General features: G+C 37.1%; 1 protein-coding gene across 6 annotated transcripts in view; it reads right to left on the bottom strand.

The window, feature by feature from the left end:
* Pex2 (peroxin 2) overlaps positions 1-23,966 on the bottom strand; it is a 78,636-nt gene that overhangs the window by 29,361 nt on the left and 25,309 nt on the right. For 5 of the 6 annotated variants that reach the window (XM_067144978.2, XM_067144977.2, XM_067144980.2 and 2 more), the window contains 2 exons: positions 13,325-13,525; positions 9,815-9,918 (listed from right to left, as the gene is read on the bottom strand). In XM_067144978.2, the coding sequence (XP_067001079.2) occupies positions 9,815-9,918; positions 13,325-13,525 (305 nt within the window). Of the gene's footprint in view, positions 1-8,678; positions 9,005-9,814; positions 9,919-13,324; positions 13,526-23,966 lie in introns of those variants that run through there. The other variant, XM_067144979.2, reaches the window with a different exon arrangement.

Below are 23,966 nucleotides of genomic sequence, written 5' to 3'. Positions count from 1 at the left end.
TCATCTGATGAATTCCAAACTCAATATCAATAGCTTTACAGTGATAATATATTTGTAGATCATCTGCATATAAATGATACTTACAGTTACTGAACTGAGAAGATATATCATTGATATATAGAGTAAACAGAAGAGGTCCAAGCACGGATCCCTGTGGGACACCTGTTTGCTTCGTCTTCCAGTCTGTGGTAGTGCCGTTTATGACAACATGTTGTCGCCGATTGGAGAGGTACGAAGCAAAGAGCTGAATAGCAGAGGGACTCAGATTAAATCTTTGTAGTTTCGCTAATAATATGTCAATATTTACTGTGTCAAACGCACTACTGAAGTCAAGTAGAATAAGTATAGTCACTTTCCGCTCATCTATAGCTCGTCTAATGTCATCTGTAATTCTTAGCAGTGCCGTCCCTGTGCTATGTCCTTTCTTGAAACCAGATTGGAAGGGGTCACACAGAGAATATTTTTCCAGATATTGTTCAAGTTGGCTATAGATCAATTTTTCTAGAGCTTTAGACAGTGCTGCATACAGGACGAAAGTCGGATGCTACATTAGCTGGCGACCTTTTTGGAACTGGGACAACTTGTGTATCTTTCCATTTTGTCGGAAAATAACTACGGGAGAGGCATGCATTAAATAAGTCAGTAATAACCGGCAATATTATATCCATAATGTTAGTAATAAAGAAAATAGGGATTTCATCAGCCCCTGTTGCATGAGATTTAATTGAAATCAGTACTCGTCTCACTTCAGACTCTGAAACAGTTCGAAATTCGAAATATGGACGATCAGATGATTGTTGTCGTATTATAGACTTGATGGTGGCCTGCACTATATCGTGTTCAGAAGTAAAAACATCTGTTGAAAAGTGTCTATTAATATCGTCAACCGGTATTTCTGGTTTAGCATGGTTCACAGGAGGCCTTCCAATACCTAATGAACGAAGTTGTCGCCAAGTACTACCAGCGTTTATATTATTGGATAGACGCCGGAAGTAATCGAATTTCTTATTGCGGATAATTTGTTTAATTCGATTACGCAGTACACGGTATTGTTCAAATGTGTCAGCTGATAAATTTCATTTGTAACGTCTATATAACGAATCACGCTGAGCCATCAAAGATTTAATTTCAGTTGTCAGCCACGGACAGGGCGGCCGTGTTACTTTCACACAGCGCTTAGGAGCATGCTTATTGTAAAGTCCATGAATATGAGAATTAATATTTTCCAGTTTTTCATCTATGTCATTCATTAGTATTATGTCACCCCAAGGACATTTGCATGCATCTTCTTTTAGGTGATTGAAATCTATATTTTTAAAGTCTCTAAAAGTCACGTATTTCGACCTATATTTAGGAACTCTTAGCGAATACGCTAAGTATATAAGGTCATGAGTTGATATTTCAGGAACAGGTATTTAAGCGTGTTTAAGAACCTTGTGTGGATTATTGGTTATCATGAGATCAATCAGTGAATCGGAAGAGACGGTGGAAGTATGAACGTGGTTAGTTGGTTCCAAGGGCAATGTTGTCATGTCACAGGAGAGAAAAATATTTCGAAAACGTATTGTTTCACTAGTCCGAGTTAACAAATTTGTATTAAAGTCGCCTAGTATAATCACGTGTTCATAAGATGGTAAAAGTCTCATTAAATCGTCCTCTAACTCACCAATGCCCCCTGCATTTGGAGGCCTATATACAACCCCAATGAGTACTTTAACAGTGTCTATAATAATTTCAACAAACATAAATTCAGGAACAGGATTTGTAGTAGTGGTAGAAGTTTTTACCACTGTACTCCTGAGATTAAGCTTACAAAACAATGCAACACCACCTCCACGCCTGCTCATCCTATCAAATCGATGAATACGATACCCTTGTATTTCAACCATACTGGAAGGAATTGAACTACATAGCCAACTCTCACTTACAGCAATTATATGAAATAAACTGTTTTCAAATATAGTTTTCAGTTCATCATGGTGAGCTACAACAGATTGGCTGTTAACATGAGCACACAACAAAGCGCGTGGAAATGCTTTCACTTCCGTTTCTAAAATACTACGAACAGATAGATCTGAAGAGAGAATCTGGGAAGAAAGAGGGGTAAGAGGAGTAAAACTAGAAGTCGGTGCCAAAGAGAAAGGAGGGGTGGTGTCTGTGTCCAAGTCTATGCTCGCAATAGAAGTGAATGACATTGTTATACTTAAATCCTCAGGCAGAAGTTGAGAATAAACAGATAGCGGCTTACCTCGACATAGCATAAAATATAACTTCCAGCTGATTCACACAAACACACACACTTACTAACCATAACTAACCTAAAACATAGAATTGGCCTAGTATACATTAGCAATAACAAGAACACAATCATAATTATTTCCTAGTGCTTTCGCCTAACCGTCTAATCAAAGAATTTAATTCTGCAGGAGTGTTTAAGTGCATCTTCTTTCCATCGGCTGTGAGGACGATAATCGTGCCATTTTGCATATAGGTGTTACGCATTCCAAATATATCACGTGCCTTGCGGAACATCTCCTTCCTTGTAGCTGTCAGAGATTCAGTAATAAGAACTTTAGTGCCTTTTAGCAGCCGCTTAGCGCGCTACACACTATCTCGTTGCTGATATCTAAGAAATTTTATGATAATTGGCCTGTTTCCTGAAGTCACCACATCAGCAGTCGATCTCTGTTGTCGCCCTAATCTGTGACATCGATCAATGCACTCAATATTCAGGTCAATCTGCAGTTTATCTCTGATGGTATCCAAGGCCTTGCTGTACACATCTTCATCAGCAGTCTCCTTAACACCATGCAACAGGAGACAATTGCGTCTGCTGTATTGGGCCGCTTCATCTGACAATGCTTCTTGTATATCAAGACGCTGTTCAATTTCACTTATACTTCTCTTCAAATCGGATATTTCCGCTGAAATCGATTCTCGAAAGTCACGGAAGTCACTTTCAAGCACGCGTTAACAACTCTTTGGGATTAGTGGCATTGTTAGTAGTAGCAGATAGAGCTTCCTCCAGGCGCCCTTGGAATTGAGACATACGTCTTTCAAATTCACTAATCTTCTCATTCACAGCTTTGAGGGTCATGTTTGATGCACTAAAAATGAAATATATATATTCAATAAATCTAGTGGATCCCACTCAGGGTAAATATGTGTGATATATTTTGATATTCGGTAGGCGAATTACGGAGCACTTTCACACACGTTTAACTACATGCGCCATCTTGTACTGTCTTTGTGTTTTTTTATTAATAATTGTTCTAAGAATTCTTCTATCAGTTTTCTGTAATTTATCTGTTGTAGATTTTACATTTAATGTGAATGTTTCACTAGCGTACGTTGCCTCTGGTTTAACTATGGAATTATAGTGTTTCAGCTTAGCATTTATCGAAAGAGATTTTTTTTTATAGGTTGGCCAGGTAAGTCTTTGTGCTTGTTTAAATTTAGTTGTTCTGTGTTCTATTGCTTCTTTTTCATTTGTGTTCCATGTTATTATTTCCCCAAGATATTTGAATTTCTGAACAATTTTAATCTCTTTATTACTGTTCAGTTGAATAACTGGTAAATCAACTTTAAATGAAATTTGTAATCCCATATTTTTTTTTTTGCTATAATTTCTAGTTGTTCAATTTGAAATTTAGCCTCTTCTATTGTATTTGCAAGTAATGCTAAATCGTCCGCAAAACAAGGCAGTTGAGCTTAATATTTCTACCAATCTTGATGGTTGGCATTTCTTGTTCCATTTACGCATAACCTTCTCCAATGCACAATTAAATAACAATGGTGAAAGTCCATCTCCTTGTCGAAGTCCAGTTCTTATGGTGAATGATTCTGATAATTCACCTCTAAATTTAACTTTTGCCTTTGTATTTTTAAAAGTCATACTAATGAGGTTAACAAGTTTTTGGTGTAAGCCAAATTCTTTAAGGCTTTTTAATAATGATTCACGATGAATACTGTCATATGCTTTTTTTAAATCTACAAACGTGATGACTAGACCCTTACTTCGAACTCTTTGGTGCTTCATTATCCATTTTAAACTAATGATTTGATCTGGACAGCTTCTACCTGGTCGAAATCCTCCCTGATATTCTCCAAGTTCTAGGTCGAGTTGTTCTTGGATTCTTGTGTATATAATCTTGGATAAAATCTTGTATGTAATATCAAGCAAGGATATCCCCCGATAATTGTTTGGATCGGAGCAATCACCTTTCTTATACAGTGGGTGGATTATCGCTGTATTCCATTCCTCGGGAAGCTTCTCTGTGTTCCAAATATCAATGATGTATTTATGTAGGTTTTGAATAGTCTGATCATTAGCATTCTTCCATATTTCTGCTACTATTTGATTCTCTCCTGCTGCTTTGTAGTTTTTAAGTGCATTAATTGCTGTTTTCACTTCATTGTAAACTGGTGGTATAATCTTTTGTAATGGAGTTTTATTTTTTGAATTAGGGTCAAATTCTAAATGTTCCACAGGATCCTCACAATTAAGTAACTCTTTAAAGTACGGTATTCTGCAAGGATGTTAGCATTATCTTTATTGTGTGCCATTTTTCCATTTTTATTTCTTAACATAAGTGTGGGAGGGGTAAACTTAGATTGATATTGCTTGAATGTTTTGTAATAGTCCCTTGTTTTATGCTGATTGAATGTTTCCTCTGTAGTGTTAAGCATTTCCTTTCGATAATTCCTTTTAATTGTCCTAATTTCTTTAGCTGTTTGTCTTCTGGCATTAATTAGTTCTTCTCGAGATTTTTCTGTTTTCCTCTGTTGATCATTTGACCATGCCTTGTGCCTTGCTTGAATTGCTTTGTCACATTCCCTGTTCAACCACGCATGTTTCTTTCTCCTTTTAATTGGAGCGATTTCTTCAGCTATGGTTTTAAGCTTGTTGATCATTGTCTCTAATTTGTCATTTAAAGGTGTTTTCAATCTCTCTAAATATATTTTATTATTTATTAAGTAACTGCGATCATAATTTCTCCTTGCTTTGAGACGATTACGTTTGTGTATATACCGACAAGGTGGACCCAATATAAACTACTTTAAACAGTTTCTTTAATAGATTTAGACAAGTCAATACAGGACCAATTCAAATAGCTATTATGGTTAAGTATATCTATAGACTTATGTGAACGAACACGAACATAGCACGCGAGAATGAGAGATTGACAATCGATATACGCGTCGCGATATACAGGTTTCAATAAACATCGCACATTCACGTGCATTTCTCGTATTAATAAACGTTGATATTTCATTTGAAAGCGGCCAATGAGCGAAGAACTTCCGGCCACTTGCGTACAGAGCTGAAATGGCGGGATTTGAAAACAAATGTTTGAAGTTCACCAAAAAAATAAGCTAAAACTGGGAGAAATAATAGAATAATTAGGAGGCGGGAAAAACTGTTGAAAATCGGGAGCTTACGCTCATAGTTACTGGGACATTGCACAGATCGCAGCACAGGAGAATTGATCGAGATTCTTGCGAGAGTTCAGAGATCTGTGACGTAAGTCTCGAGAGTCTCAAGTGAGAGCATTGCCCATCATTATAAATCAACACTTAGAAAAAATGATATACCATTTTGCTATGAAAATGTTTTGAAGAAGATAAGATCTACAGTTCTCAACAATAAAATATGGGTTTCAGTGGATGAAACAGCCAATGTAGATGAGAGATACAAGGTAACATTATTATTGGTGTACTGAAAGAAGACCTGGTGAAGTGTTTCTTCTATAGACTTATGTGAACGAACACAAACATAGCACGCGAGAATGAGAGATTGACAATCGATATACGCGTTGTGTTCTGGAGAAGGTACATCATTCCGCAATTGCAGTGCTGTTTGATGATTTTATGAAACCACTCTGGCCAGTTTTTTTTTTTTCTAGTGGTTTAACATCGTAGGCCTACTAACACATCAAAAGTTTTTGACGGCGCAAGGATGGGAGAGGGCTAGGATTGGAAAGGTAGCGGCTGTGGCTTTAATTAAAGTACAGCCCCAGCATTTGCCTGGTGTGAAAATGGGAAACAACGGGGAAAACCATCTTCAGGGCTGCCGATGATGGGATTCAAATCCACCATTGGCCAGATGGTGTAAAGATGGGAAACATCTACTGTTTAGAACAGATGCCACTGCCATACATGATCAGGGCAGGGAAAGGACTTGAAATATTTTACCCCAAAATGGTTTGAGTTACGTGTCTTGCATATAGTTCGCATAGAGTGGCAAGAGAGGTTGCGAGCAACTACAACTTAGAGAAGCTAGTTTCTAATGGGAAGAAAATGTTCCTGAAAGTTCCACTTCGAGAACAAAAAGATGAAAGAAACGGGCCCTGCTCTACCTCTTCTTCTTCAACCTATCCTTACTTGCTGGGCGATGTGGCTCAATGCTACTTAATGTTATAACAGAGAGGGTAATATTGATCCTTCTGATTCATCGTGTATTAAAACTGAGCAAGATTTGATTTCTTCTAAGAACATGGTCAGAAACTTGGCATACATAACATCAAACATCAGCAGAATATCAAAATCACTCACCTTGAAACTGCAGGCTTCCATTTTGTGACGCACTGGAAATTATTTTATTTTATTACATGTAACTAATCTCATGATTAGACCCGTATTGAATTTGCTATAATATGCTTACAATATTGTGATTTTTTTTTTTCCACCTTTTCAATACAATTGGCTTTATGTTGTTAGATCATAATGCTACAACACTATTTTATAGTTTATAGTTTTTATAGTTTATTAAAAACAATTGTAATTTGACATCTATGTTAAAATTTGAGTCGTAATTATTGTTAAAACTTATTGGTGTCTGAAGATTAAAATCTTGGATACGCTGGAATTTAGCTTCAGGTTTTAATTTTGAGGCTTGCTACTGTAATTTAATAGTTTTGAACAGTAAAATGTTGAATTAGGTAGTTTTATCAAACTAGTCTTGATTTTACGATCAGATTTTCCGTTGGTAGTAGTTTGTATTTATGTATTGTAAGCACTGGAAATTGTAAAACAAACTTAGGATGATCTAAAGCAAGCAAAAGGTGAAGTGGCTGTTACAATTAGTGCAAACTGTCAGGGTTTTGTTGTCTAATGTACATTATTCTACACTTTGCAAGATAAGTGACATTTTTTTTGTGGACACAAAGCAAAATTTGATGATTTTAAACTAGAATTTTCCCCAGATGAAATAACTTCATTTAAACTTGCTCCCACAACATCGTGTGATGTCAAGCGGACTTTTTCCATGTATAGAAACATCCTGTCTGACAACCGAAGAAAAGGTTTCCAGTTTGCCAACTTCCGTGATCATCCAGTGTAATTTCATTGACAGTGGGAACTAATGCCAAGTACAGATATTTTATTCTCATAAATAAATTGCTGATTACACACTAGCCAAGTACTTCATCATTGACTAGGTTTTTTTTTTGGTTTTGTTTTTATAAGGTATGTAACTTGCTAGGCCTATAGCTAAAGTGGAACAAAGATAGAAATAATATGCAACCAGTAATGATTATCAGATAGTTATATGTAAGTGAATTAAATTTTAAGATCTCACATTTAAACATTAATTAATTAATTAATTTGCTAGGTCATATTTTTGTCTTTTTTTGGGGGGAGTCATGTTTGCTACTATAATTTTAACATTCATCTGCCCTCTATTTGTTCTGTATAAATGGAAAAACGACCAAATTATCAATACCTCAGCACCAACTGATGACATAAAGACTATACTTCACAGGATCGTAATCAAATTGAGCGAAGACTGAGAACATCCAAAACACCAAAGAAAGTCAAAACAAACAACCAAGGCACCAAAGCAACTTACTGAAAGAAAAAGCAAGAATACTGGATGTTTCATCCAGAGGTATCAATACTGAGGAAGACAGGATGTACTGTTGCTATGAATACAATGCAAAACAAACAGCCCTGAAGGGAGGTTTTCTTTTGAAATCAAAAGTTATTGGATTTAATATTACAGACATAAGAAATTGACACATTATCATAATCCGGAAGTCTTAAAAACTATGGTAACAGCAGTGGAAGCTTCAGAAGTACTATACATCACTAATGGAAGTTAAAATTATGTTCTCTGGAAGAAACTTTGGAATGTAAACATTATATATGAACACAGAAAAACTTAATTACCTAAACAATGACCAACAAACATTAAAATAACATTCATAGACACACAAAAGGTAGATCATCTAATAATACAACACTATGAATAACAATTATAAAATATATTTAACATACAATGACATTACACAAGAACCTCTCAATGAATGTGAGCTACATCATTTCATTTACAGCATGACAAAGGACGTTAATTCACTATTGTACAGCAATGGATACTGAAAATGGTTAAATTAATGATGATGTAACAAATATTATGAAGGGAAACCAGAGTCACAATGCTAGTCATTTTGTAATGTAGATGGTAAAAGGATGACACAGATCACAATTTATACTAGTGGTATTTCTAATAATGTGCCACACTTCTATGCTGTAAATTGCAGATCACAATTTATACTAGTGGTATTTCTAGTAATGTGCCACACTTCTATGCTGTAAATTGGACTACAAGTACAGCAAACTTCTGATTGTTCATGTACACATCATTTTTGCATTCTTCTTCTTCTCCTCCTCGTTTCCTCTTCTTCTTCTTCTTCTTTTAACAATTTCCAGGGGTTGACACTTTGTCTGAATTTAGCCTACTTTTACGATCAGGTGCCTTTCCCGACACCAACCCTACATGGAGGGGTGTATTCACTATTGTATATTTCTGTGCTGGTTTGTAGGGTGATGTGCTCTATCAAAGTGAAGATATGTATTAAGATGAACACAAATACCCAGTCCCCGAGCTAGAAAGCAGTCAAAGTTAAATTCCCCAACCTTGCAGGGAATTGAACGCAGGGCCCTATGGACCAAACACCATTACACCGACTATTCAATCAAGGAGCCGGACCATTATTCATGCTTCCTACAAAATTACATTGAAAAATAAATAAGATAAAAATAAATAAGTAAATGTACTGTAGTGTACACTAATTTCCGTGCTTTTGAACTAGCCCTTCTCTTGTCTGTTAAGAAATTAAGCTTTCATTACTGCAATAAATCCCACGCTTCTTTACAACAGAGTACCGTTGACATTGTTACTGGTCTGGTGTCTGTGAAAATTGAAAATTTCTGTTGTTATACAGTCAGTACAGTTTTCAGTTTTATCTTGACATGACAGAAAAGCTATTTTTTTACTGTTTTAACAATTAGCAAAATCTGAAAGCTAAAGGAAGAAAGGAGAGTTGCCTGTGAAGTTGGCGGTAGATAATGCAGTGGGAGTATAAACTGTCTGCAATTTTAAGAAAAACGCTGGAGGATTTTCTGTGGAACAGTGATAGCGGTGGACCTTCAAAACAAGAAACTTCAAAAAACATGTTGCACTTGTACAATGGTTCAACAAAAAATAAAAGAGCTGAAGAAATTATCACCTGAACAATGCATACAGAGAAAGTTAAGTTATTTCACAAATTTTCACTAAATTGGATTATCCTACTTTCAATTTTTTTGTGAATTTTCTCCCCTTCATTAGCCCGAATAACAGTTTACTATACAAGTAGTACAGACTGCATATACATCAAACTTAGCTCAAGGACCCTGTAGAACTTGTCAGCCTCTATTTCAAGGATATCTTTTACCACAACAATTGATAATATGCAATATATTCATTAGTTACCTGAACTTGGGCTCTTAAATTATTTTCACTGAAAAATATCAACCAGTAACTGAACACTACCTATCCTGGGTGATGCTTAACTGCAGTGGGACAATTGCACCGGAATCCTTGGCAGAAATTCCACACAGTGGACATCTAAATTCTCGGTCTGCAAGGAAATTAGCCTGAAAGAAATGTAAAGATGATCACAAATGCATAATACTTGTATTTTAAAATTCAGCAAGAGAAAGACACATTTAAAATCATTAACTGTAATAAGCAACGAGCTAGAATATAATTCATAGAGTGACTATCACACCGCCATGTTTGAAGAAAATTGAACTGGCGGCCGCCATGTCTTAAATGTACCTCATTAGGCGGAGCACTGTGTGAGTGCGGAACAAAGTGGGAAAATGAGACATTTTCACATAGATTTTATTCATTAGGTATACAGTTGGAGATTGAGTTGATGAAGAAAATACTGGATGGAAAGCGTAACTATCTGATGCGTATAAGTTTACGTTAAGCAAAGGTTCCCTACAGAATTGCAAGTACTGTAACATAAAACAGAAGAAACAAAATATGTAACAATTCGTTTTTGCTTGAAGGTAAAATGATTAAGTCAATAATTGTTTTATCATAAAGATGTGGAGTTATCCACACATCTCCAATTTATCAACATGCAGGAGAGTGTAGGCCTACGGTAAAAAATTATGGGTTAGGATGCATCTCTAAACAACCAAGAAAATTAAGCACACTTTAATGAATTATCATACATTTCACAGGCAACCTTTCTATGTAACATTTTTATAACATAGACTGGAAATAAAATTTACACTAAACAAATCAAATTTTATATTGATCTGTTAATAGTCCAATTTCTCGATTCAGAACAGTTCACTCATTCACATGAACCAATACATATTTTCTAGCTCTGATTCATTATCCCATGAAAAGTATTAATTTTGTGTACATCTGCCATATGGTTACTCCTTTCAGTTCTTACATAATAGCTCTGTAACTGTACTGCAGTCTAATTTTAAATGCTGCTTTAAGAGAAGTTTTGTCATGCTGGCACTCACTGAACTCAGTAGCAGTAAATAAATTATCGTTACTGTAAAACCACTGCCCTGCAACTGACGAGAGAACTTCAGCCTGTAAGGTTTATGTTACATCTTCGCGATGTGACTTTTTTCTCAACCCACTTTCAGCCACGTGGCAATTTCACAACATCATGAGCTGGATAAAGAGACTATTTTGTATTTTTCTAGGCAATAAGTTCTTTCTCCTCTTCTGAATGCTGAGCAAACAAAACCTTCAGACAGTCGAGGCATTTAATTTTCTTTCTCACCTCACGGATGACATTTCCTGCTATGTACTCAACATTTTCACAGTACTTGGTGAGTGGCTCATAATTTGTAGCACAGCAATCATGATCAGTATAGGTACTGTCATCAGAAGGAACCATACAACATAGATAAGAGAAGCATCACTTCCTGTCGATGGGTCAATCTGTCCCAGTAAATACTTCCTGTATGCTGATCTGAATTGCTCTGCATTGAGATTGTTTCCTCCCCTATAATGTATGGATGAGAAGAGCAATTCTAAATTGTCGGTAATGCCTTGGGCAGTTTATGTCTCCTATCATTAACTAAACACCTGTTCCCATAGAGAAACGGGACAAGGGTTGGACACACACGTATAGTGCTCTTCAATATTCTGAACAGAGAGTGCTTTGCTGCTTGAGATACCACTTGTCTCTCATCATGTTATTCACCCACTGCCTGGTCAGCTACTTGTCTTTTAGAGAGAACCTGTGACGAGAACTTATACTTTACAGTGGCGAAAATTAAGATTATCTTTCAATATATGTAGCCTTCTTTTACCTGAAATAAGATAAACTGTTTGTTTTGTTCGAACAAAGCATGAGAAATATAATGTAGGCATATTCATGCTTCAATATATAAAGCCAAACTAGAAATAATTTCTATTAACGATGAACTTGACACACATGTGAGATTACTGAAATAGTTCCAGATAGCTGTTGTCGTTAGCTAGTACATTTATATCATGGCGGCCGTAGTGTTGCTTGCCTCCGCCCTGAGCGCTAATCGAGCTGCTACAGCCACTCTATGTATTATATTCTAGCTCGCTGGTAATGAGATTCCAGCATACAACAATGAGAGATAAGCTTATATCTATACTAATATTATAAAGAGAGAAGTTTGTAATTTTGTTTCTATGTGGGGAAGATAATCTTGAGAACCACTCAACCAATGTCTAATTCTTTCACCATTATAAAGCTTATTTCTTCCAGATTATCATAAGCTGTACTTAATTATGCTAGCTCATCTGGGAAGCAGGTATTTCTAAAAAAGCTGTACAGCAAACTGGAAAAACTATGTGTTTGGTGCCCTTAAATAAGAATATACTGTCTGAACTGTTAGCCCTATTAAAAACTGAATCCCACCTAGTCAACTTAAAAAAAAAAAAAAAAAAAAAAGTACACAAATATTATTAGAAAAGACAACTCAAATTTTGCACTAAAATATTCTTCAAAGAGAGTAACTACTACTACTACTACTACTACTACTACTACTACTACTACTTTTCCCACACTGTGGGGTCACAGGTGCGAACTGTATAGCATATATGGATTTGGGCTTGTTTTACGGCCAGATCCCCTTCCTTACACCTACTGCGTGTTTCTGTGGGGGTTGGAAGTGTAATGTGTTATGTGAATATGAACTGGAGTGTGTTGGGAGAAACACAAACACCCAATCCCCAAGCCAGAAGAATTAATCGGAAGCAATTAAAATTCCCAACCCAGCCAGGAATCGAACCCAGGACTCTCTGAACCGAAAGCCTCAATGCAGACCATTCAGCCAAGGAGTCGGAAAGAGTAATAGCTCCTAATTTAATTTTTTTGTTGCATGGAAATCCCTTTTGTTTCTTCTTTTCAATCAGAAAATTAACACGCTGCATAATTATGACTGAAGTTTGTTTGTCCAACCCTTGTCCCGCTTCTCTACAGGGTCAGGTATGAGGTGAGATGAATCTGTCGTGGCGGGTTTTTATGACCGGATGCCCTTCCTGACGTCAACCTCATCAGAGGAGTTAATGAGATGAAATGAATGGACGTGATATATATATGATAGATGGGAGAGGGTGAAACCCGGTGCTGGCACATAGCCTACTCCTGTCGAATAGCACCAACGGGTCTGCTCAAGGCTTAACATCTCCATCCGACGGACGAATCACCATCAACAGCGTCGTTTGCCCTCACTCCATATGAGCACTGCGGAGAGGTTTGGAATTTAATCCAGGCTTTTGGCACGCAATCTAGTGATTAGAAATTGTAAACCACCACCTCCCCTACCCTGCCGGCCAACATTCTGAGGATGAAATTTTTTTTGACCATCGGGACTCGAACGGCTAACCTCGGTGTCAGACCATTTAGACTTCAGCGCCTTAATGATCATGGCCATCAGGCAGGCTAATTATGACTAGGAAGTAAAGCCCTTTAAACTACAACAAAGTCACACATACAAAAAAGGTTTTTCTTAAAATATGCACTGGCAATAGTCTCACCTGAACACAGTAGTAGCAAAATACATGAACACACCCAATCCCGTGAGGATGAATTGGATTCTCTTTACAGACACCACATTTGGTAGTTGCAGTGAAGACAGCAGGCTGAGATTTAATACTAGATTGTGATGAAAATAAATTAACTAATTTTCTTCTAATGTAATGGAAATTTATCAGTGGTAAAGTAACTCCAAGTAACTCCTAGAAAATAAAGTATAAGAAGAAAAATATTAGATCATATATCTTAAAATAGAAATTAAATAACAAAAATGTAAAGCTCTTAAAACCTGATATTAGAAATTTAGCCACAATTCCTGGATGTCAAAATGTCAAAAAAATATCCATACATGTGAGCAATTAACTGTTGAATTGCAATGACAGAAGCTCTAACACAATGGAGTTCTGTAACTGTCATACACAATTGTTGCAAGAATTTCAATTAACCTTCTTTTCCTATTTCAACTAAAATCTATGTCTCCAACATTTAAAAAAAATTGTTTTTTTCCACACCAGTGAGGTGTGGTTATTAAATTCGGAATAAAATATATGTATTTCATTACAGAAGGATGTAATGTAAGTTTCCCTTTTAGAGTAACAATAATCATCATCATCATCATCATCATCATCATCATCATCATCTGTTGGCTGGGTCTGCTTTAGAGTAACTATGTCATGTTTAATTATATACTACTAGCTATTATGCCAATCTTCAACAAGTCGGTCATATGGGTGGTTGAGGTAAATTGAGAAAAGCAATTGATTTGAGGTTCAGCTGGGGAGAGTGTAAACATTACGGTCTGCCTGTAAGAGAACCGGCTCCTTAGCAAGTATGGTAAACCAACTCTCTCTTCCCTTTTCCTGTGTTTATATGACTTTCCTCTTATACTTACTTCCACATCAAGACTCAATGACCGAGCTCGATAGCTGCAGTCGCTTAAGTGCAGACAGTATCCAGTATTCGAGAGATAGTAGGTTCGAACCCCACTGTCGGCAGCCCTGAAAATGGTTTTCCGTGGTTTCCCATTTTCACACCAGGCAAGTGCTGGGGCTGTACCTTAATTAAGGCCACGGCCGCTTCCTTCCCACTCCTAGCCCTTCCCTGTCCCATCGTCGCCATAAGACCTATCTGTGTCGGTGCAACGTAAAGCACCTAGCATACATATATAGACTCAATGAGTCAAGTCTTGATGAAGCTGGGAAGCAGAAACGATTTTGTCCGGGGCTGAGAAGAACTGGGATAGATGAAGACCAAGGCTATCTACTTGAAGATGGCAGTGTATGAAGAATTGGAAATTGTCCATTTGTGTTTACTTTCTACTTCTCCCTTTCCTATTACGTGTTACTTTTGACATTCCTATCTTTTTACATGTGACTTAATAAGTATGGTGAACTCTGCTCCGGCACAAGACTTTATGGAGCCCCTTTGAGGAGTTTCAAGGATCAGCTAAAGTGATGATTGATTGATGTTTGTTGTTTAAAGGGGCCGAACATCGAGGCCATCAGCCCCTAATGGTACGAAATGAAATGACAACTTAAAATTCCAAAATCCTCCACTGACCATAATTCAAAGCATGAGGACGAAGAATGAATGGATGGACGGAGATAAATTTAAAACAATCAGTGGATCCGACCCACAGTGCCTCACATGCACAGAGGCTGGCACAAAACAATCGTATTCCCGACCAAGGGACTGCTTCTATAGTACAATGCTGAATCGATTATGCGTATAGTCGAAACGGCTCTAAAATCCAGGTCATCAGCCCCTCATAATGGTATTTATCGCCAGGAAAGTAGAACCATGCTATGTGTAATGTTGCGGTACTAATCAAAAGTAGCGGAGACTCATGGTATTCCACACATTATGGTACTATTCACAGGTAGTGTAATGCACACATGTAATACAGAACTATGGTGTCTCGCACATTGCTGCGCTATTTGCAAGCAACGCAAACCTGTGGCGCTCCTCACATAAGTGGAGTAACCACAGTGATCCGTACTATCCCATGGAATTCCTCACATAGTGGGAACTGAGCATAGGTAAGGCAGAACCATGGTGTCGCTCATATAGGGGTACGAATCATAGGTACTGTAGGACCCACATCCTGATTCACACACTGTCGCTACTAATCACAAACCTATTGCATACCTAACATAGTGGTACTACGCGCAAGTAAATGCAACCCCTGGTGTTCCCTGTGCGATGGTACTAATTACAAGTAGTTTCATGGTTCTAATAGGATCATCCTTTGGTCGCCGCTTTTAGTCGCCTCTTACGACAGGCAGAGGATACCGCGGGTGTATTCTACATGTGCGTCCCCCACCTACAGGGGGTAGTGTGTTTGGTCCGCGAGAGGTATTTTATTTCCCTCAAGTCCGCCGGTAAGCTGGTTAGGACCTCCCTGTCCGCCACCTGGGACGCGCCACGTGGGAGTATCACCTCTCCCCCTGCTACGCCAGCGTAGTAGGTTCGTGGATCAGCTAAAGCAAACTATGAAAACTATGAAACATCAAACCTGAGATACGCTTGCTGAGAATCGTACACTTTAGTACCACACTATCTCTACATCAGTAGAGGAATGACATAGATGTGAATAGGCTAAAAGACAAGCACGGAAGTTCCGTCAAGCTCAGTCCCACCCTCCCCCAGCCATTCTTGTGGACGTATGTTTTATGCCAAGACTGGGCTACTAGTCATATGAAACATATTCATAAAGCATTGTGAATGTGAAAATGTAAACTGCTGAAGGATATGTTTACTCGGATATGAGTTTCAGACGACAACAACGACAGGTAAGAAAACTATTAACCTAAAAGTGCGAGTACTGTAGAAGGTACAATGAAACAGGGCTCAATTTATATTTATGTTGACTTCTAAGACACTTGCTGTGGTACATCAAATACACCTGACAACCATAAACTAAAATTAATCGTCATAGGAATGTCCGCTAAGCCAACGCCACCTAGGATACAAGGCCACTACACTCGAAATGTGACGTCATCACTGTGCGGCCTACTGAGTACTGCGGAGTACGGTGTCACGTAGCATTTAGTACACGGCCGAGCTCGCGCTAACTTTGACAACAAACACTCATTTTCTGAAGTATATTTAAAAAGTTATATACATTACCTTTTCTTGAAAATGTTCTGTCATAAACAACACATAACCGTACAAATCAACAACCTTCTGTACAATTTTATAATTATTTGAGAATTAACCCCAGTGGTCTTTCATCACAATCATTGGTATAACTATACTACATTGGAATTATAGGGCTGCTCATTAAGGAAGAAATAAAAGCAGGGAAAGAGGAGGAAGAAATTACTATTCTGATGAACAATGGTGGTTCTAAAAAAAAGTACCCACACAATTTTAGGAACACTTACATTTCTTGTAATAGATATCATTCCTTTGAACATCCATTACAGTTCTTTATAATTATATAACAATATATTTACAAATGTATATACCAGTACAATGGAATTGACAATGTACAATTATGGGCAGAAAAATGCATTTTAGTATATTTGTAAGCAAGATCTGGTACAACATGTTTTACCAACTTGTTTTATTCAAGAACAACTCTTTCTTGTCATCTTGTGTTGCAGCAATACATAGAATACACATGTTACTACTTCTGGGCTTGAAAAACGTAAGCCACTTCTACTTCTCTGACTGATGAAGCTATTTCTATCATAGCCATTATTTCTATCATCTTGAATTTCATTATCAACAGCAGATACAAATATCTTAGAATAGTCACACTTAAATACTCTACTAAAGAACAGTACCCCCCTTTTGTAGAATAAACGATACAGGAAGTACATTTTCATTCAAGTAATCTGTCATCACTCCCAACAACATCGATAGCCAATCTTGCTCTAAAGCATGAAGCGTTTTCAAGGGTTCCGGAACATCATCACTGAACTGTTAAAATGTCATTACTGTTCCTTCTGGTTCCATACACATTTAAAACGTACACACTGTCAAATATAAAACACAGATGTTCCTCAGTCACACTTTGTTTCGGGTGGTCATATGTAATATTTCGCTCAGGGGAAGCAGCAAAGAAGGCAATAACCCCCTTAAAGATTGAATTATTAACAGCAATCACACCAGATACCTGAAATCCTATCTCCTCTAACTCTAAAATCTCTGTCTTAGTAAGTGTGTGAAAGTCCTCTGCCTTGAAGTTTTTTACTGGCAAAGTATGGGCTATATCTAAATACTTAGAATCTAAGCTGTGGACCATAGAAACGTAGGCACTAACAGCACACTCAAAAGTACCTACAATATTTCCACCCTAAAACAAATTGTGGTTTCAGGCAAATTTCACCCATTAAAGGAACAACATATTTGTCTTCTTCATCTAAGAATTCGACTTTCCTAGCCAGATAACTCAAAAAAGTTACACAGTTCGTTAATTGGCAAGTTAGAAAAGTTACTACTAAAGCTACTCAGTATGTTCTCACGAAAAAGTATCATACCAGATGAACTTAAGTATTGCTAACAATGAGGTGACATTGACTTCACAAGAGACCAGTACACAAGAGATTTCCATGAGTATCTTGATTTAGGTACACTTGAGAAAACACAACTGTTTCATCAAAAATTGAATTCCCCTCTGCTTTATCAGGCATACAAGGAAATAAACTACTGAACATGTCCTGCATAGTGTCAGTTTTCTATTAAATTTGAAAACTAATTAAATTGAATGATCCCATCTTCAAATATAGGATGTAATTGTTAGTGCCATTTACAATTACTGGAAGTTTTGTACTGCCTACCTGATTCATCGGTGCACCTTCAATAAACACAGATAAAAATAATTATTTATTGATAACAATATAACACACAATGTTAAGTAATGGAACATCACATATCAACATAAGACACACATGATAATCTTTTTTCGCCATCACCCACTCAGGTTGTAATTTAGTCTTTGCTTGGGGTACCCAAAATGAAATCACTTTAATGAATTCTTCCTGTACAATAAGACTTTCCTTGATGCTGGACTTCAGAAATATATTTTCCAGCCATTTTCTGCAGTTCTTACGATCTTCTATTGATGTTGACTGTCTGGAGAGATATGAGAGATATCCAGGTAGCAGTGATGGAACTGCATCTGAAATAATTTCAATAATATTGTTTTATGTACAGCACTTTGGCCTACGATAGTACGAATTATAGTATTATCATAGGTATTCAACTACAATCACGTATAATATAGAACATATAACCCATCTTTCTTAAGTCGAGGTTTGCCTAGGAGAGCTGTTAATAACCTTTATTTCTTAGGGCCATGCATTGAAGTAGTTCTCTCAATATCAGTGGACTGGAAATGTGATTCACTGACCTACAAAGCAGGATGCATTTCCATATTATTCAGATAATATTTGCAAAACATCATATTTACAAAGTCAAGTAACTTAAGATAATGCATATCATAATAACCTGTTGATAACTTCAAGTCTGTGAGGTTAGGAACTGTAGTTAGTTCTATGCCTAATCATTTAGCCATTTAACGTATTTATATATAAGCAACAGGGAGTAAAACAATTCAAATAACATTCAGAAAATTAAACTAGAAAAACTTTAACTCACCAAAGATTGTTTAGAAGGCACAAATTCATCCTGGTTCCTCACTCAGAAAGAGGAAAACACTCACTTTTGGCCCGGTTGAATAATTGCCCTTACAAACAGGGATGCAACATTTACGAGGCATACTTCTTTTTCCTTAAGCTGATAAATATTTCCACAGTAACAGTACCAAACCCACATGTTTTGGTACGAAGATTACATTCAAACACCTCCAAACAACATGGATGCTATCACTCAGCTAAACAGCAATGGTGTGACGTCAGCAGCTGAGATCTCGTTAGTGTAGCGGCCTTGTATCCAATGATACCAGCTTGTCATATCTAATCTCGCATATTTAAGGATGTAAATATGCTACTGAAATTGAAGTTAAAGAATGGATGGAGTGTGAGGAACAGTATGAACTTACAAATGCATCAATCATTGAAATGCTGAATGAACCAAGAGAAAATAGTAAGGAAGATGATTTAAAAGAAATTTAGAAAAGATGTCTCATAGCAAGGGTCTCACCACATTAGAGGCGGCACTGCAATACATATAACAACCAGAAGCAACTCCCACAGACACCCTGCTCTTGAAGTGATGGCGTGACACTGTTGCATGGCTGTGAAACTTGGACCCTATACAGACGTGACTTTAAAAAGCTTGAGCGCTTCCACCAACAAAAGCTTCAATCCATCCTTAGAATCAAGTGGGAAGACCACACCACCAACCCACCTGCTTTGAGAAAGCACATGCTAATAGTATAGAGTCATCCATCATTGGTCACCAGTTTAGGTAGACGAGACATGTCCGCCAGATGGATGATACAAGAATTCCACATCAGATTCTGTTTGGTGAACTCTCTTCTGGCACCAGACCTCATAAGAGGCGCTGTAAGGACCAGTTTAAGCATACTATTAAGTTGACAGGTCTGAATCCACAAACCTGGGAATCGCTTGCTGAAGACCGTTCAACCTGGCGACAGATCATATCGGGCGCTGTCAAGACGTCTGAAGGGAAATGGCACAGTTACAAAGAGTCCAAGCGACGAGGACAAAAAATCAGGGCAGCTTAACCACGGCCTCCTCCAACAATTCTGTGTGATCTGTATGGTCGTTTGTTCCACGCTAAGATTGGACTGTTTAATCACCATAAACACATCCACAGATAGCCTTGAGTTCGGAGTGAAGTGACATGGAAGAAGATTATACTCAAAGAGTTCAAGCCGCCGCCGAAGACAACTGTTTATTTCAAAACTCAGAGAGGGTCCGTGAAATATAATTTTTTTTAAAGGGATCTCCGTACTAGAAAGTTTGGGAATCACTTGGATAGACAAGTATGGGACCAATAACCTTTGTACTATGATAACATTCTATAAGGCATGCAATTTATTATCTCTTCTACTCCACTATTCATTACGAAGGATTCTTTAGTAAGATTAACTCTGACAGGTTGTGCAGGAAATAAATAAAAAATTGTAAATACAGTATTTGTGTTATTACTCAATGTAGGATCTGTTTGTACTATGCATTATGATCAGAGACTGTATTTTCTACAACTTTTGTTGTGTACCATTAATCAACAGGACCCGTATTAACCCAGAGCAAATACATTTTTTAAATTTTTTTTGCTAGTGGCTTTACGTTGCACCGACACAGATAGGTCTTATAGCGACGATGGGATAGGAAAGCTCTAGGAGTTGGAAGGAAGCGGCCGTGGCCTTAATTAAGGTACAGCCGCAGCATTTGCCTGGTGTGAAAATGGGAAACCACAGAAAACCATCTTCAGGACTGCCGACAGTGGGATTCGAACCCACTATCTCCCGGATGCAAGCTCACAGCCGCGCCCCACAACTGCACGGCCAACTCGCCCGGTAGAGCAAATACAATTATTTATAGCTTAGACTGTAGCATGAATATGGCTGTCTGTCTGTCAGGACAGGTTCCTGAGTAAGTAAATTATTTAACCTTAAAAAGCAACAAGTGTAGATGATATGAAATACATTGCAGATGCTACTGAATAATGTGATATCCACTTTCTTTCTATCGAAGATCCTTATTATAAAAAATGGTCATGAAATTCTGCCCAATTGTGTTTTTTTTTTGTTTTGTTTCTTCATTATTTGGGTATGTACTGTACCATTACGTTACGATTGACGTCAGTTTACATGAATATACATCGGAAGAAAAATGGCGCAGATCAGCTTCAAGCGTTAAGAATGCACGGAATAACTTTTTGTGACAAGTTGACCGCAATTAGGAGGCAGTGCCTGGCGAGATGGAAAGGAAACTCTATGAGAAATGAACCATTATACGTAAAAAAATTGAAAAACGGTCTATTATTATCTACTTTGGCAAGAAGAGTTTTCGTCGTAAACGGACTGTGAATTGCGATTACTTGACCAGAAGATTAGCTGACATAATCAATATAACCATAATAGGAGCCATACGAAGGAAGAATCCAGAAACAAACTACTGGAAAATACATAAAAACGGCAGGGAAACACGCATAATAGATTTCAAATACTGTACGGAAGAAGAGGTGTTGGGATACGGCATTCGTAAATAAGGCCTACACTGACTTAATAAACGGCCAAATTTTCATCAAATTATACGTATTGCCCATTGATAAGATTTAAAGAACATTATTCAGACAACATAAAAAAAGACCAAGGAAGAGCCAGTTTATGAAAATAAAATTGAATCTGAGCAGTATCTTTAGAGGAAAAGAAATATATATACAATTAGAGAAAGTACTTGGAAAAGCTTTATATACTGAAAATTAAGATGTATTCTATCAATTTAATATTGTCTTTTCGTTGCACGGAAATTGGACACGAAATGGAGCTAGCCTAAAGCGATGGAGGGAGGCTGACCAGATCATCGTAAGCTCAAGCCTGAAGACCTAGAGATCCAGCATGACGTGATCCAGTGCAAGGCTAAGCATTCCGAGATGCCGTGACGAGGAAGAAGAAAGCAGAGTCGGACATAACATGGCCAGAGATAAGTAACGTTCTAGTAAATTTAACTATAATGTATTTCATTTGGCGTAGTATAATTGTAGGAATGCTGAAATGCCAAAGATATGACCTGTTTGTGCCATTGTGTGAATTCTAAGGCATATGCCGGAGAAAATAACCACAGATACGTATTATTTATGTGTAGTAATATACTGCCGTGCTCATAAGTTTGATATGAGGTTAATGTGAGCAGTATCGGGAAGAGAACTGATGTTTTTGAACCTATATGCTTACGAGAACGTCATATATATTAAACTAGGCAAGGCTAAGATAGTGAAGTGCAATATAATAATAATAAACCTAGGCTACCCAATGACCAGATTGAATAACTAGGCCAATATCGTCTACATTTACGATGAGTTGAAATAAACAGTAGCAGCTTGCGGTGTTTTGAGTAGATATTTAAGTAAAAGGAATGTTTTACTGCGACGTGGTAGACATTACGTGGAATCTGAGTAGAGATATTGTTGTATGCGGAGGAATCGCAGTAATTAAATGCATAAATGATAATATGTTGTTGGAGATTTGAGATGTTGAATAGGTATTGTGTAAGTAAATGATTGATGGAAATAGGTGCAAATTTATTCTTAGCTACAGTTATGTTGCGATTGAAAATGAGGCAAGCAGTGAAATTAAGGCCTACATACGTGAACATATTAAGTGAAGCAGTGAGATTAAATGGTCTATTGGTCGAACTTATATGGAATATGGAGATAGATGGATCGTAATTTACATGTATTTGTAGTGTATATAGAAAAGAGATATAGCCGCCTAGTAATATATTCGTCTCATATAATGAATATATAGCAGTGGAGCACGCGTTAACCTGAAAATGGTAAAAATTAGTAGGCAGTAGAAGGAGTAATTTTTAATTGAAAATACACATAATAATTAATCGGTCGGTACGATTCTGACAGGTCATGACGGTTGAAGAACGATGGCATTCGTAAATGAAGATATTTAATTTTATTTTTGGCACACATTTTTAATATATATATAGGATGTTGGAATTTATATTTATGGTTAGGATTAATTTCTTTTAGATACTTAAAATGGCATTTTGAAGCCATCATTGGAAAGAGTTACTTATCTCATGCCATAAACAAGTCAATACGCAAATTCCCAAACCAATTCCAAAGAGTAGTGCAAATAGACCTAAAGGAAAGAAAGACCACTCCCTCCTTTAATAAAGAGTAAATCCTAGTTGTCCCCATATTGAAATAAAGTGATGAAGTGTGGTCACGCAACAAAATAATAATTGCCCAGATGAATTAAAGATACCTGCCCAATTTTAATTATGTCAATTCGTCAATTTTAGTTGTCAAGAAAAATAATATGTGATTTTGTTGATTTACTTTCCTCTATTACCAAAGATGATCATTATTTTGTTAATTATAATATTGGCATGCTAATAAATTAGTTTTAAGTTTATTCTAGCGTTTATTTTCAAAGGTAGAGATAGGAAGATTAGTTGTAAGGATACATTTAGGCTGATATTTCGGAGTCATGATATTTAAAGGCTTATATTAATTCTACGGTAGGATTTCGAAGTAAATGAGTAACACATTGAACTATACACCCTCTTCAACGGAACTTACGAAGGTAAATAGTATTGTTGAATATATATAGATGTTTTTACCCTGAGATATTGACTTAATATGGACATGCAACCACCGCGTTTGATTGGTATATCCATCCCCGATTTCGCATAGTTAATTAGCAACATGTAAGTGGAAATATTGCACGGGCAACATCATATTAAATTAGTACTACAACTTGAGGTGAAGTATGAGGAAGTACAGCGCGATGGTGATACCTATATTTTTATCAGTCCAACCTGGACCTTGGTAAGAATTAGGACTATGAGGCCACCAATAGGTTGCATTAAATTTGTTGCCCATACATGGGGCAAAGTGAAGAGAAAAACACTGTTGCCGCAGGTTGCAGTACGTACATACATACATACATACATCACAGAAACAAATCACATTTTCTTCACTATTTGGACATGACCAAAACACAAATACCAATTTTTTTAAGTC

The sequence above is a fragment of the Anabrus simplex genome, chromosome 1 (genome assembly GCF_040414725.1).
Source record: "Anabrus simplex isolate iqAnaSimp1 chromosome 1, ASM4041472v1, whole genome shotgun sequence".
NCBI lineage: Eukaryota > Metazoa > Arthropoda > Insecta > Orthoptera > Tettigoniidae > Anabrus > Anabrus simplex.
Note: the sequence above shows the minus strand (reverse complement) of the source record. Positions and strands in the feature narration are given on the sequence as shown.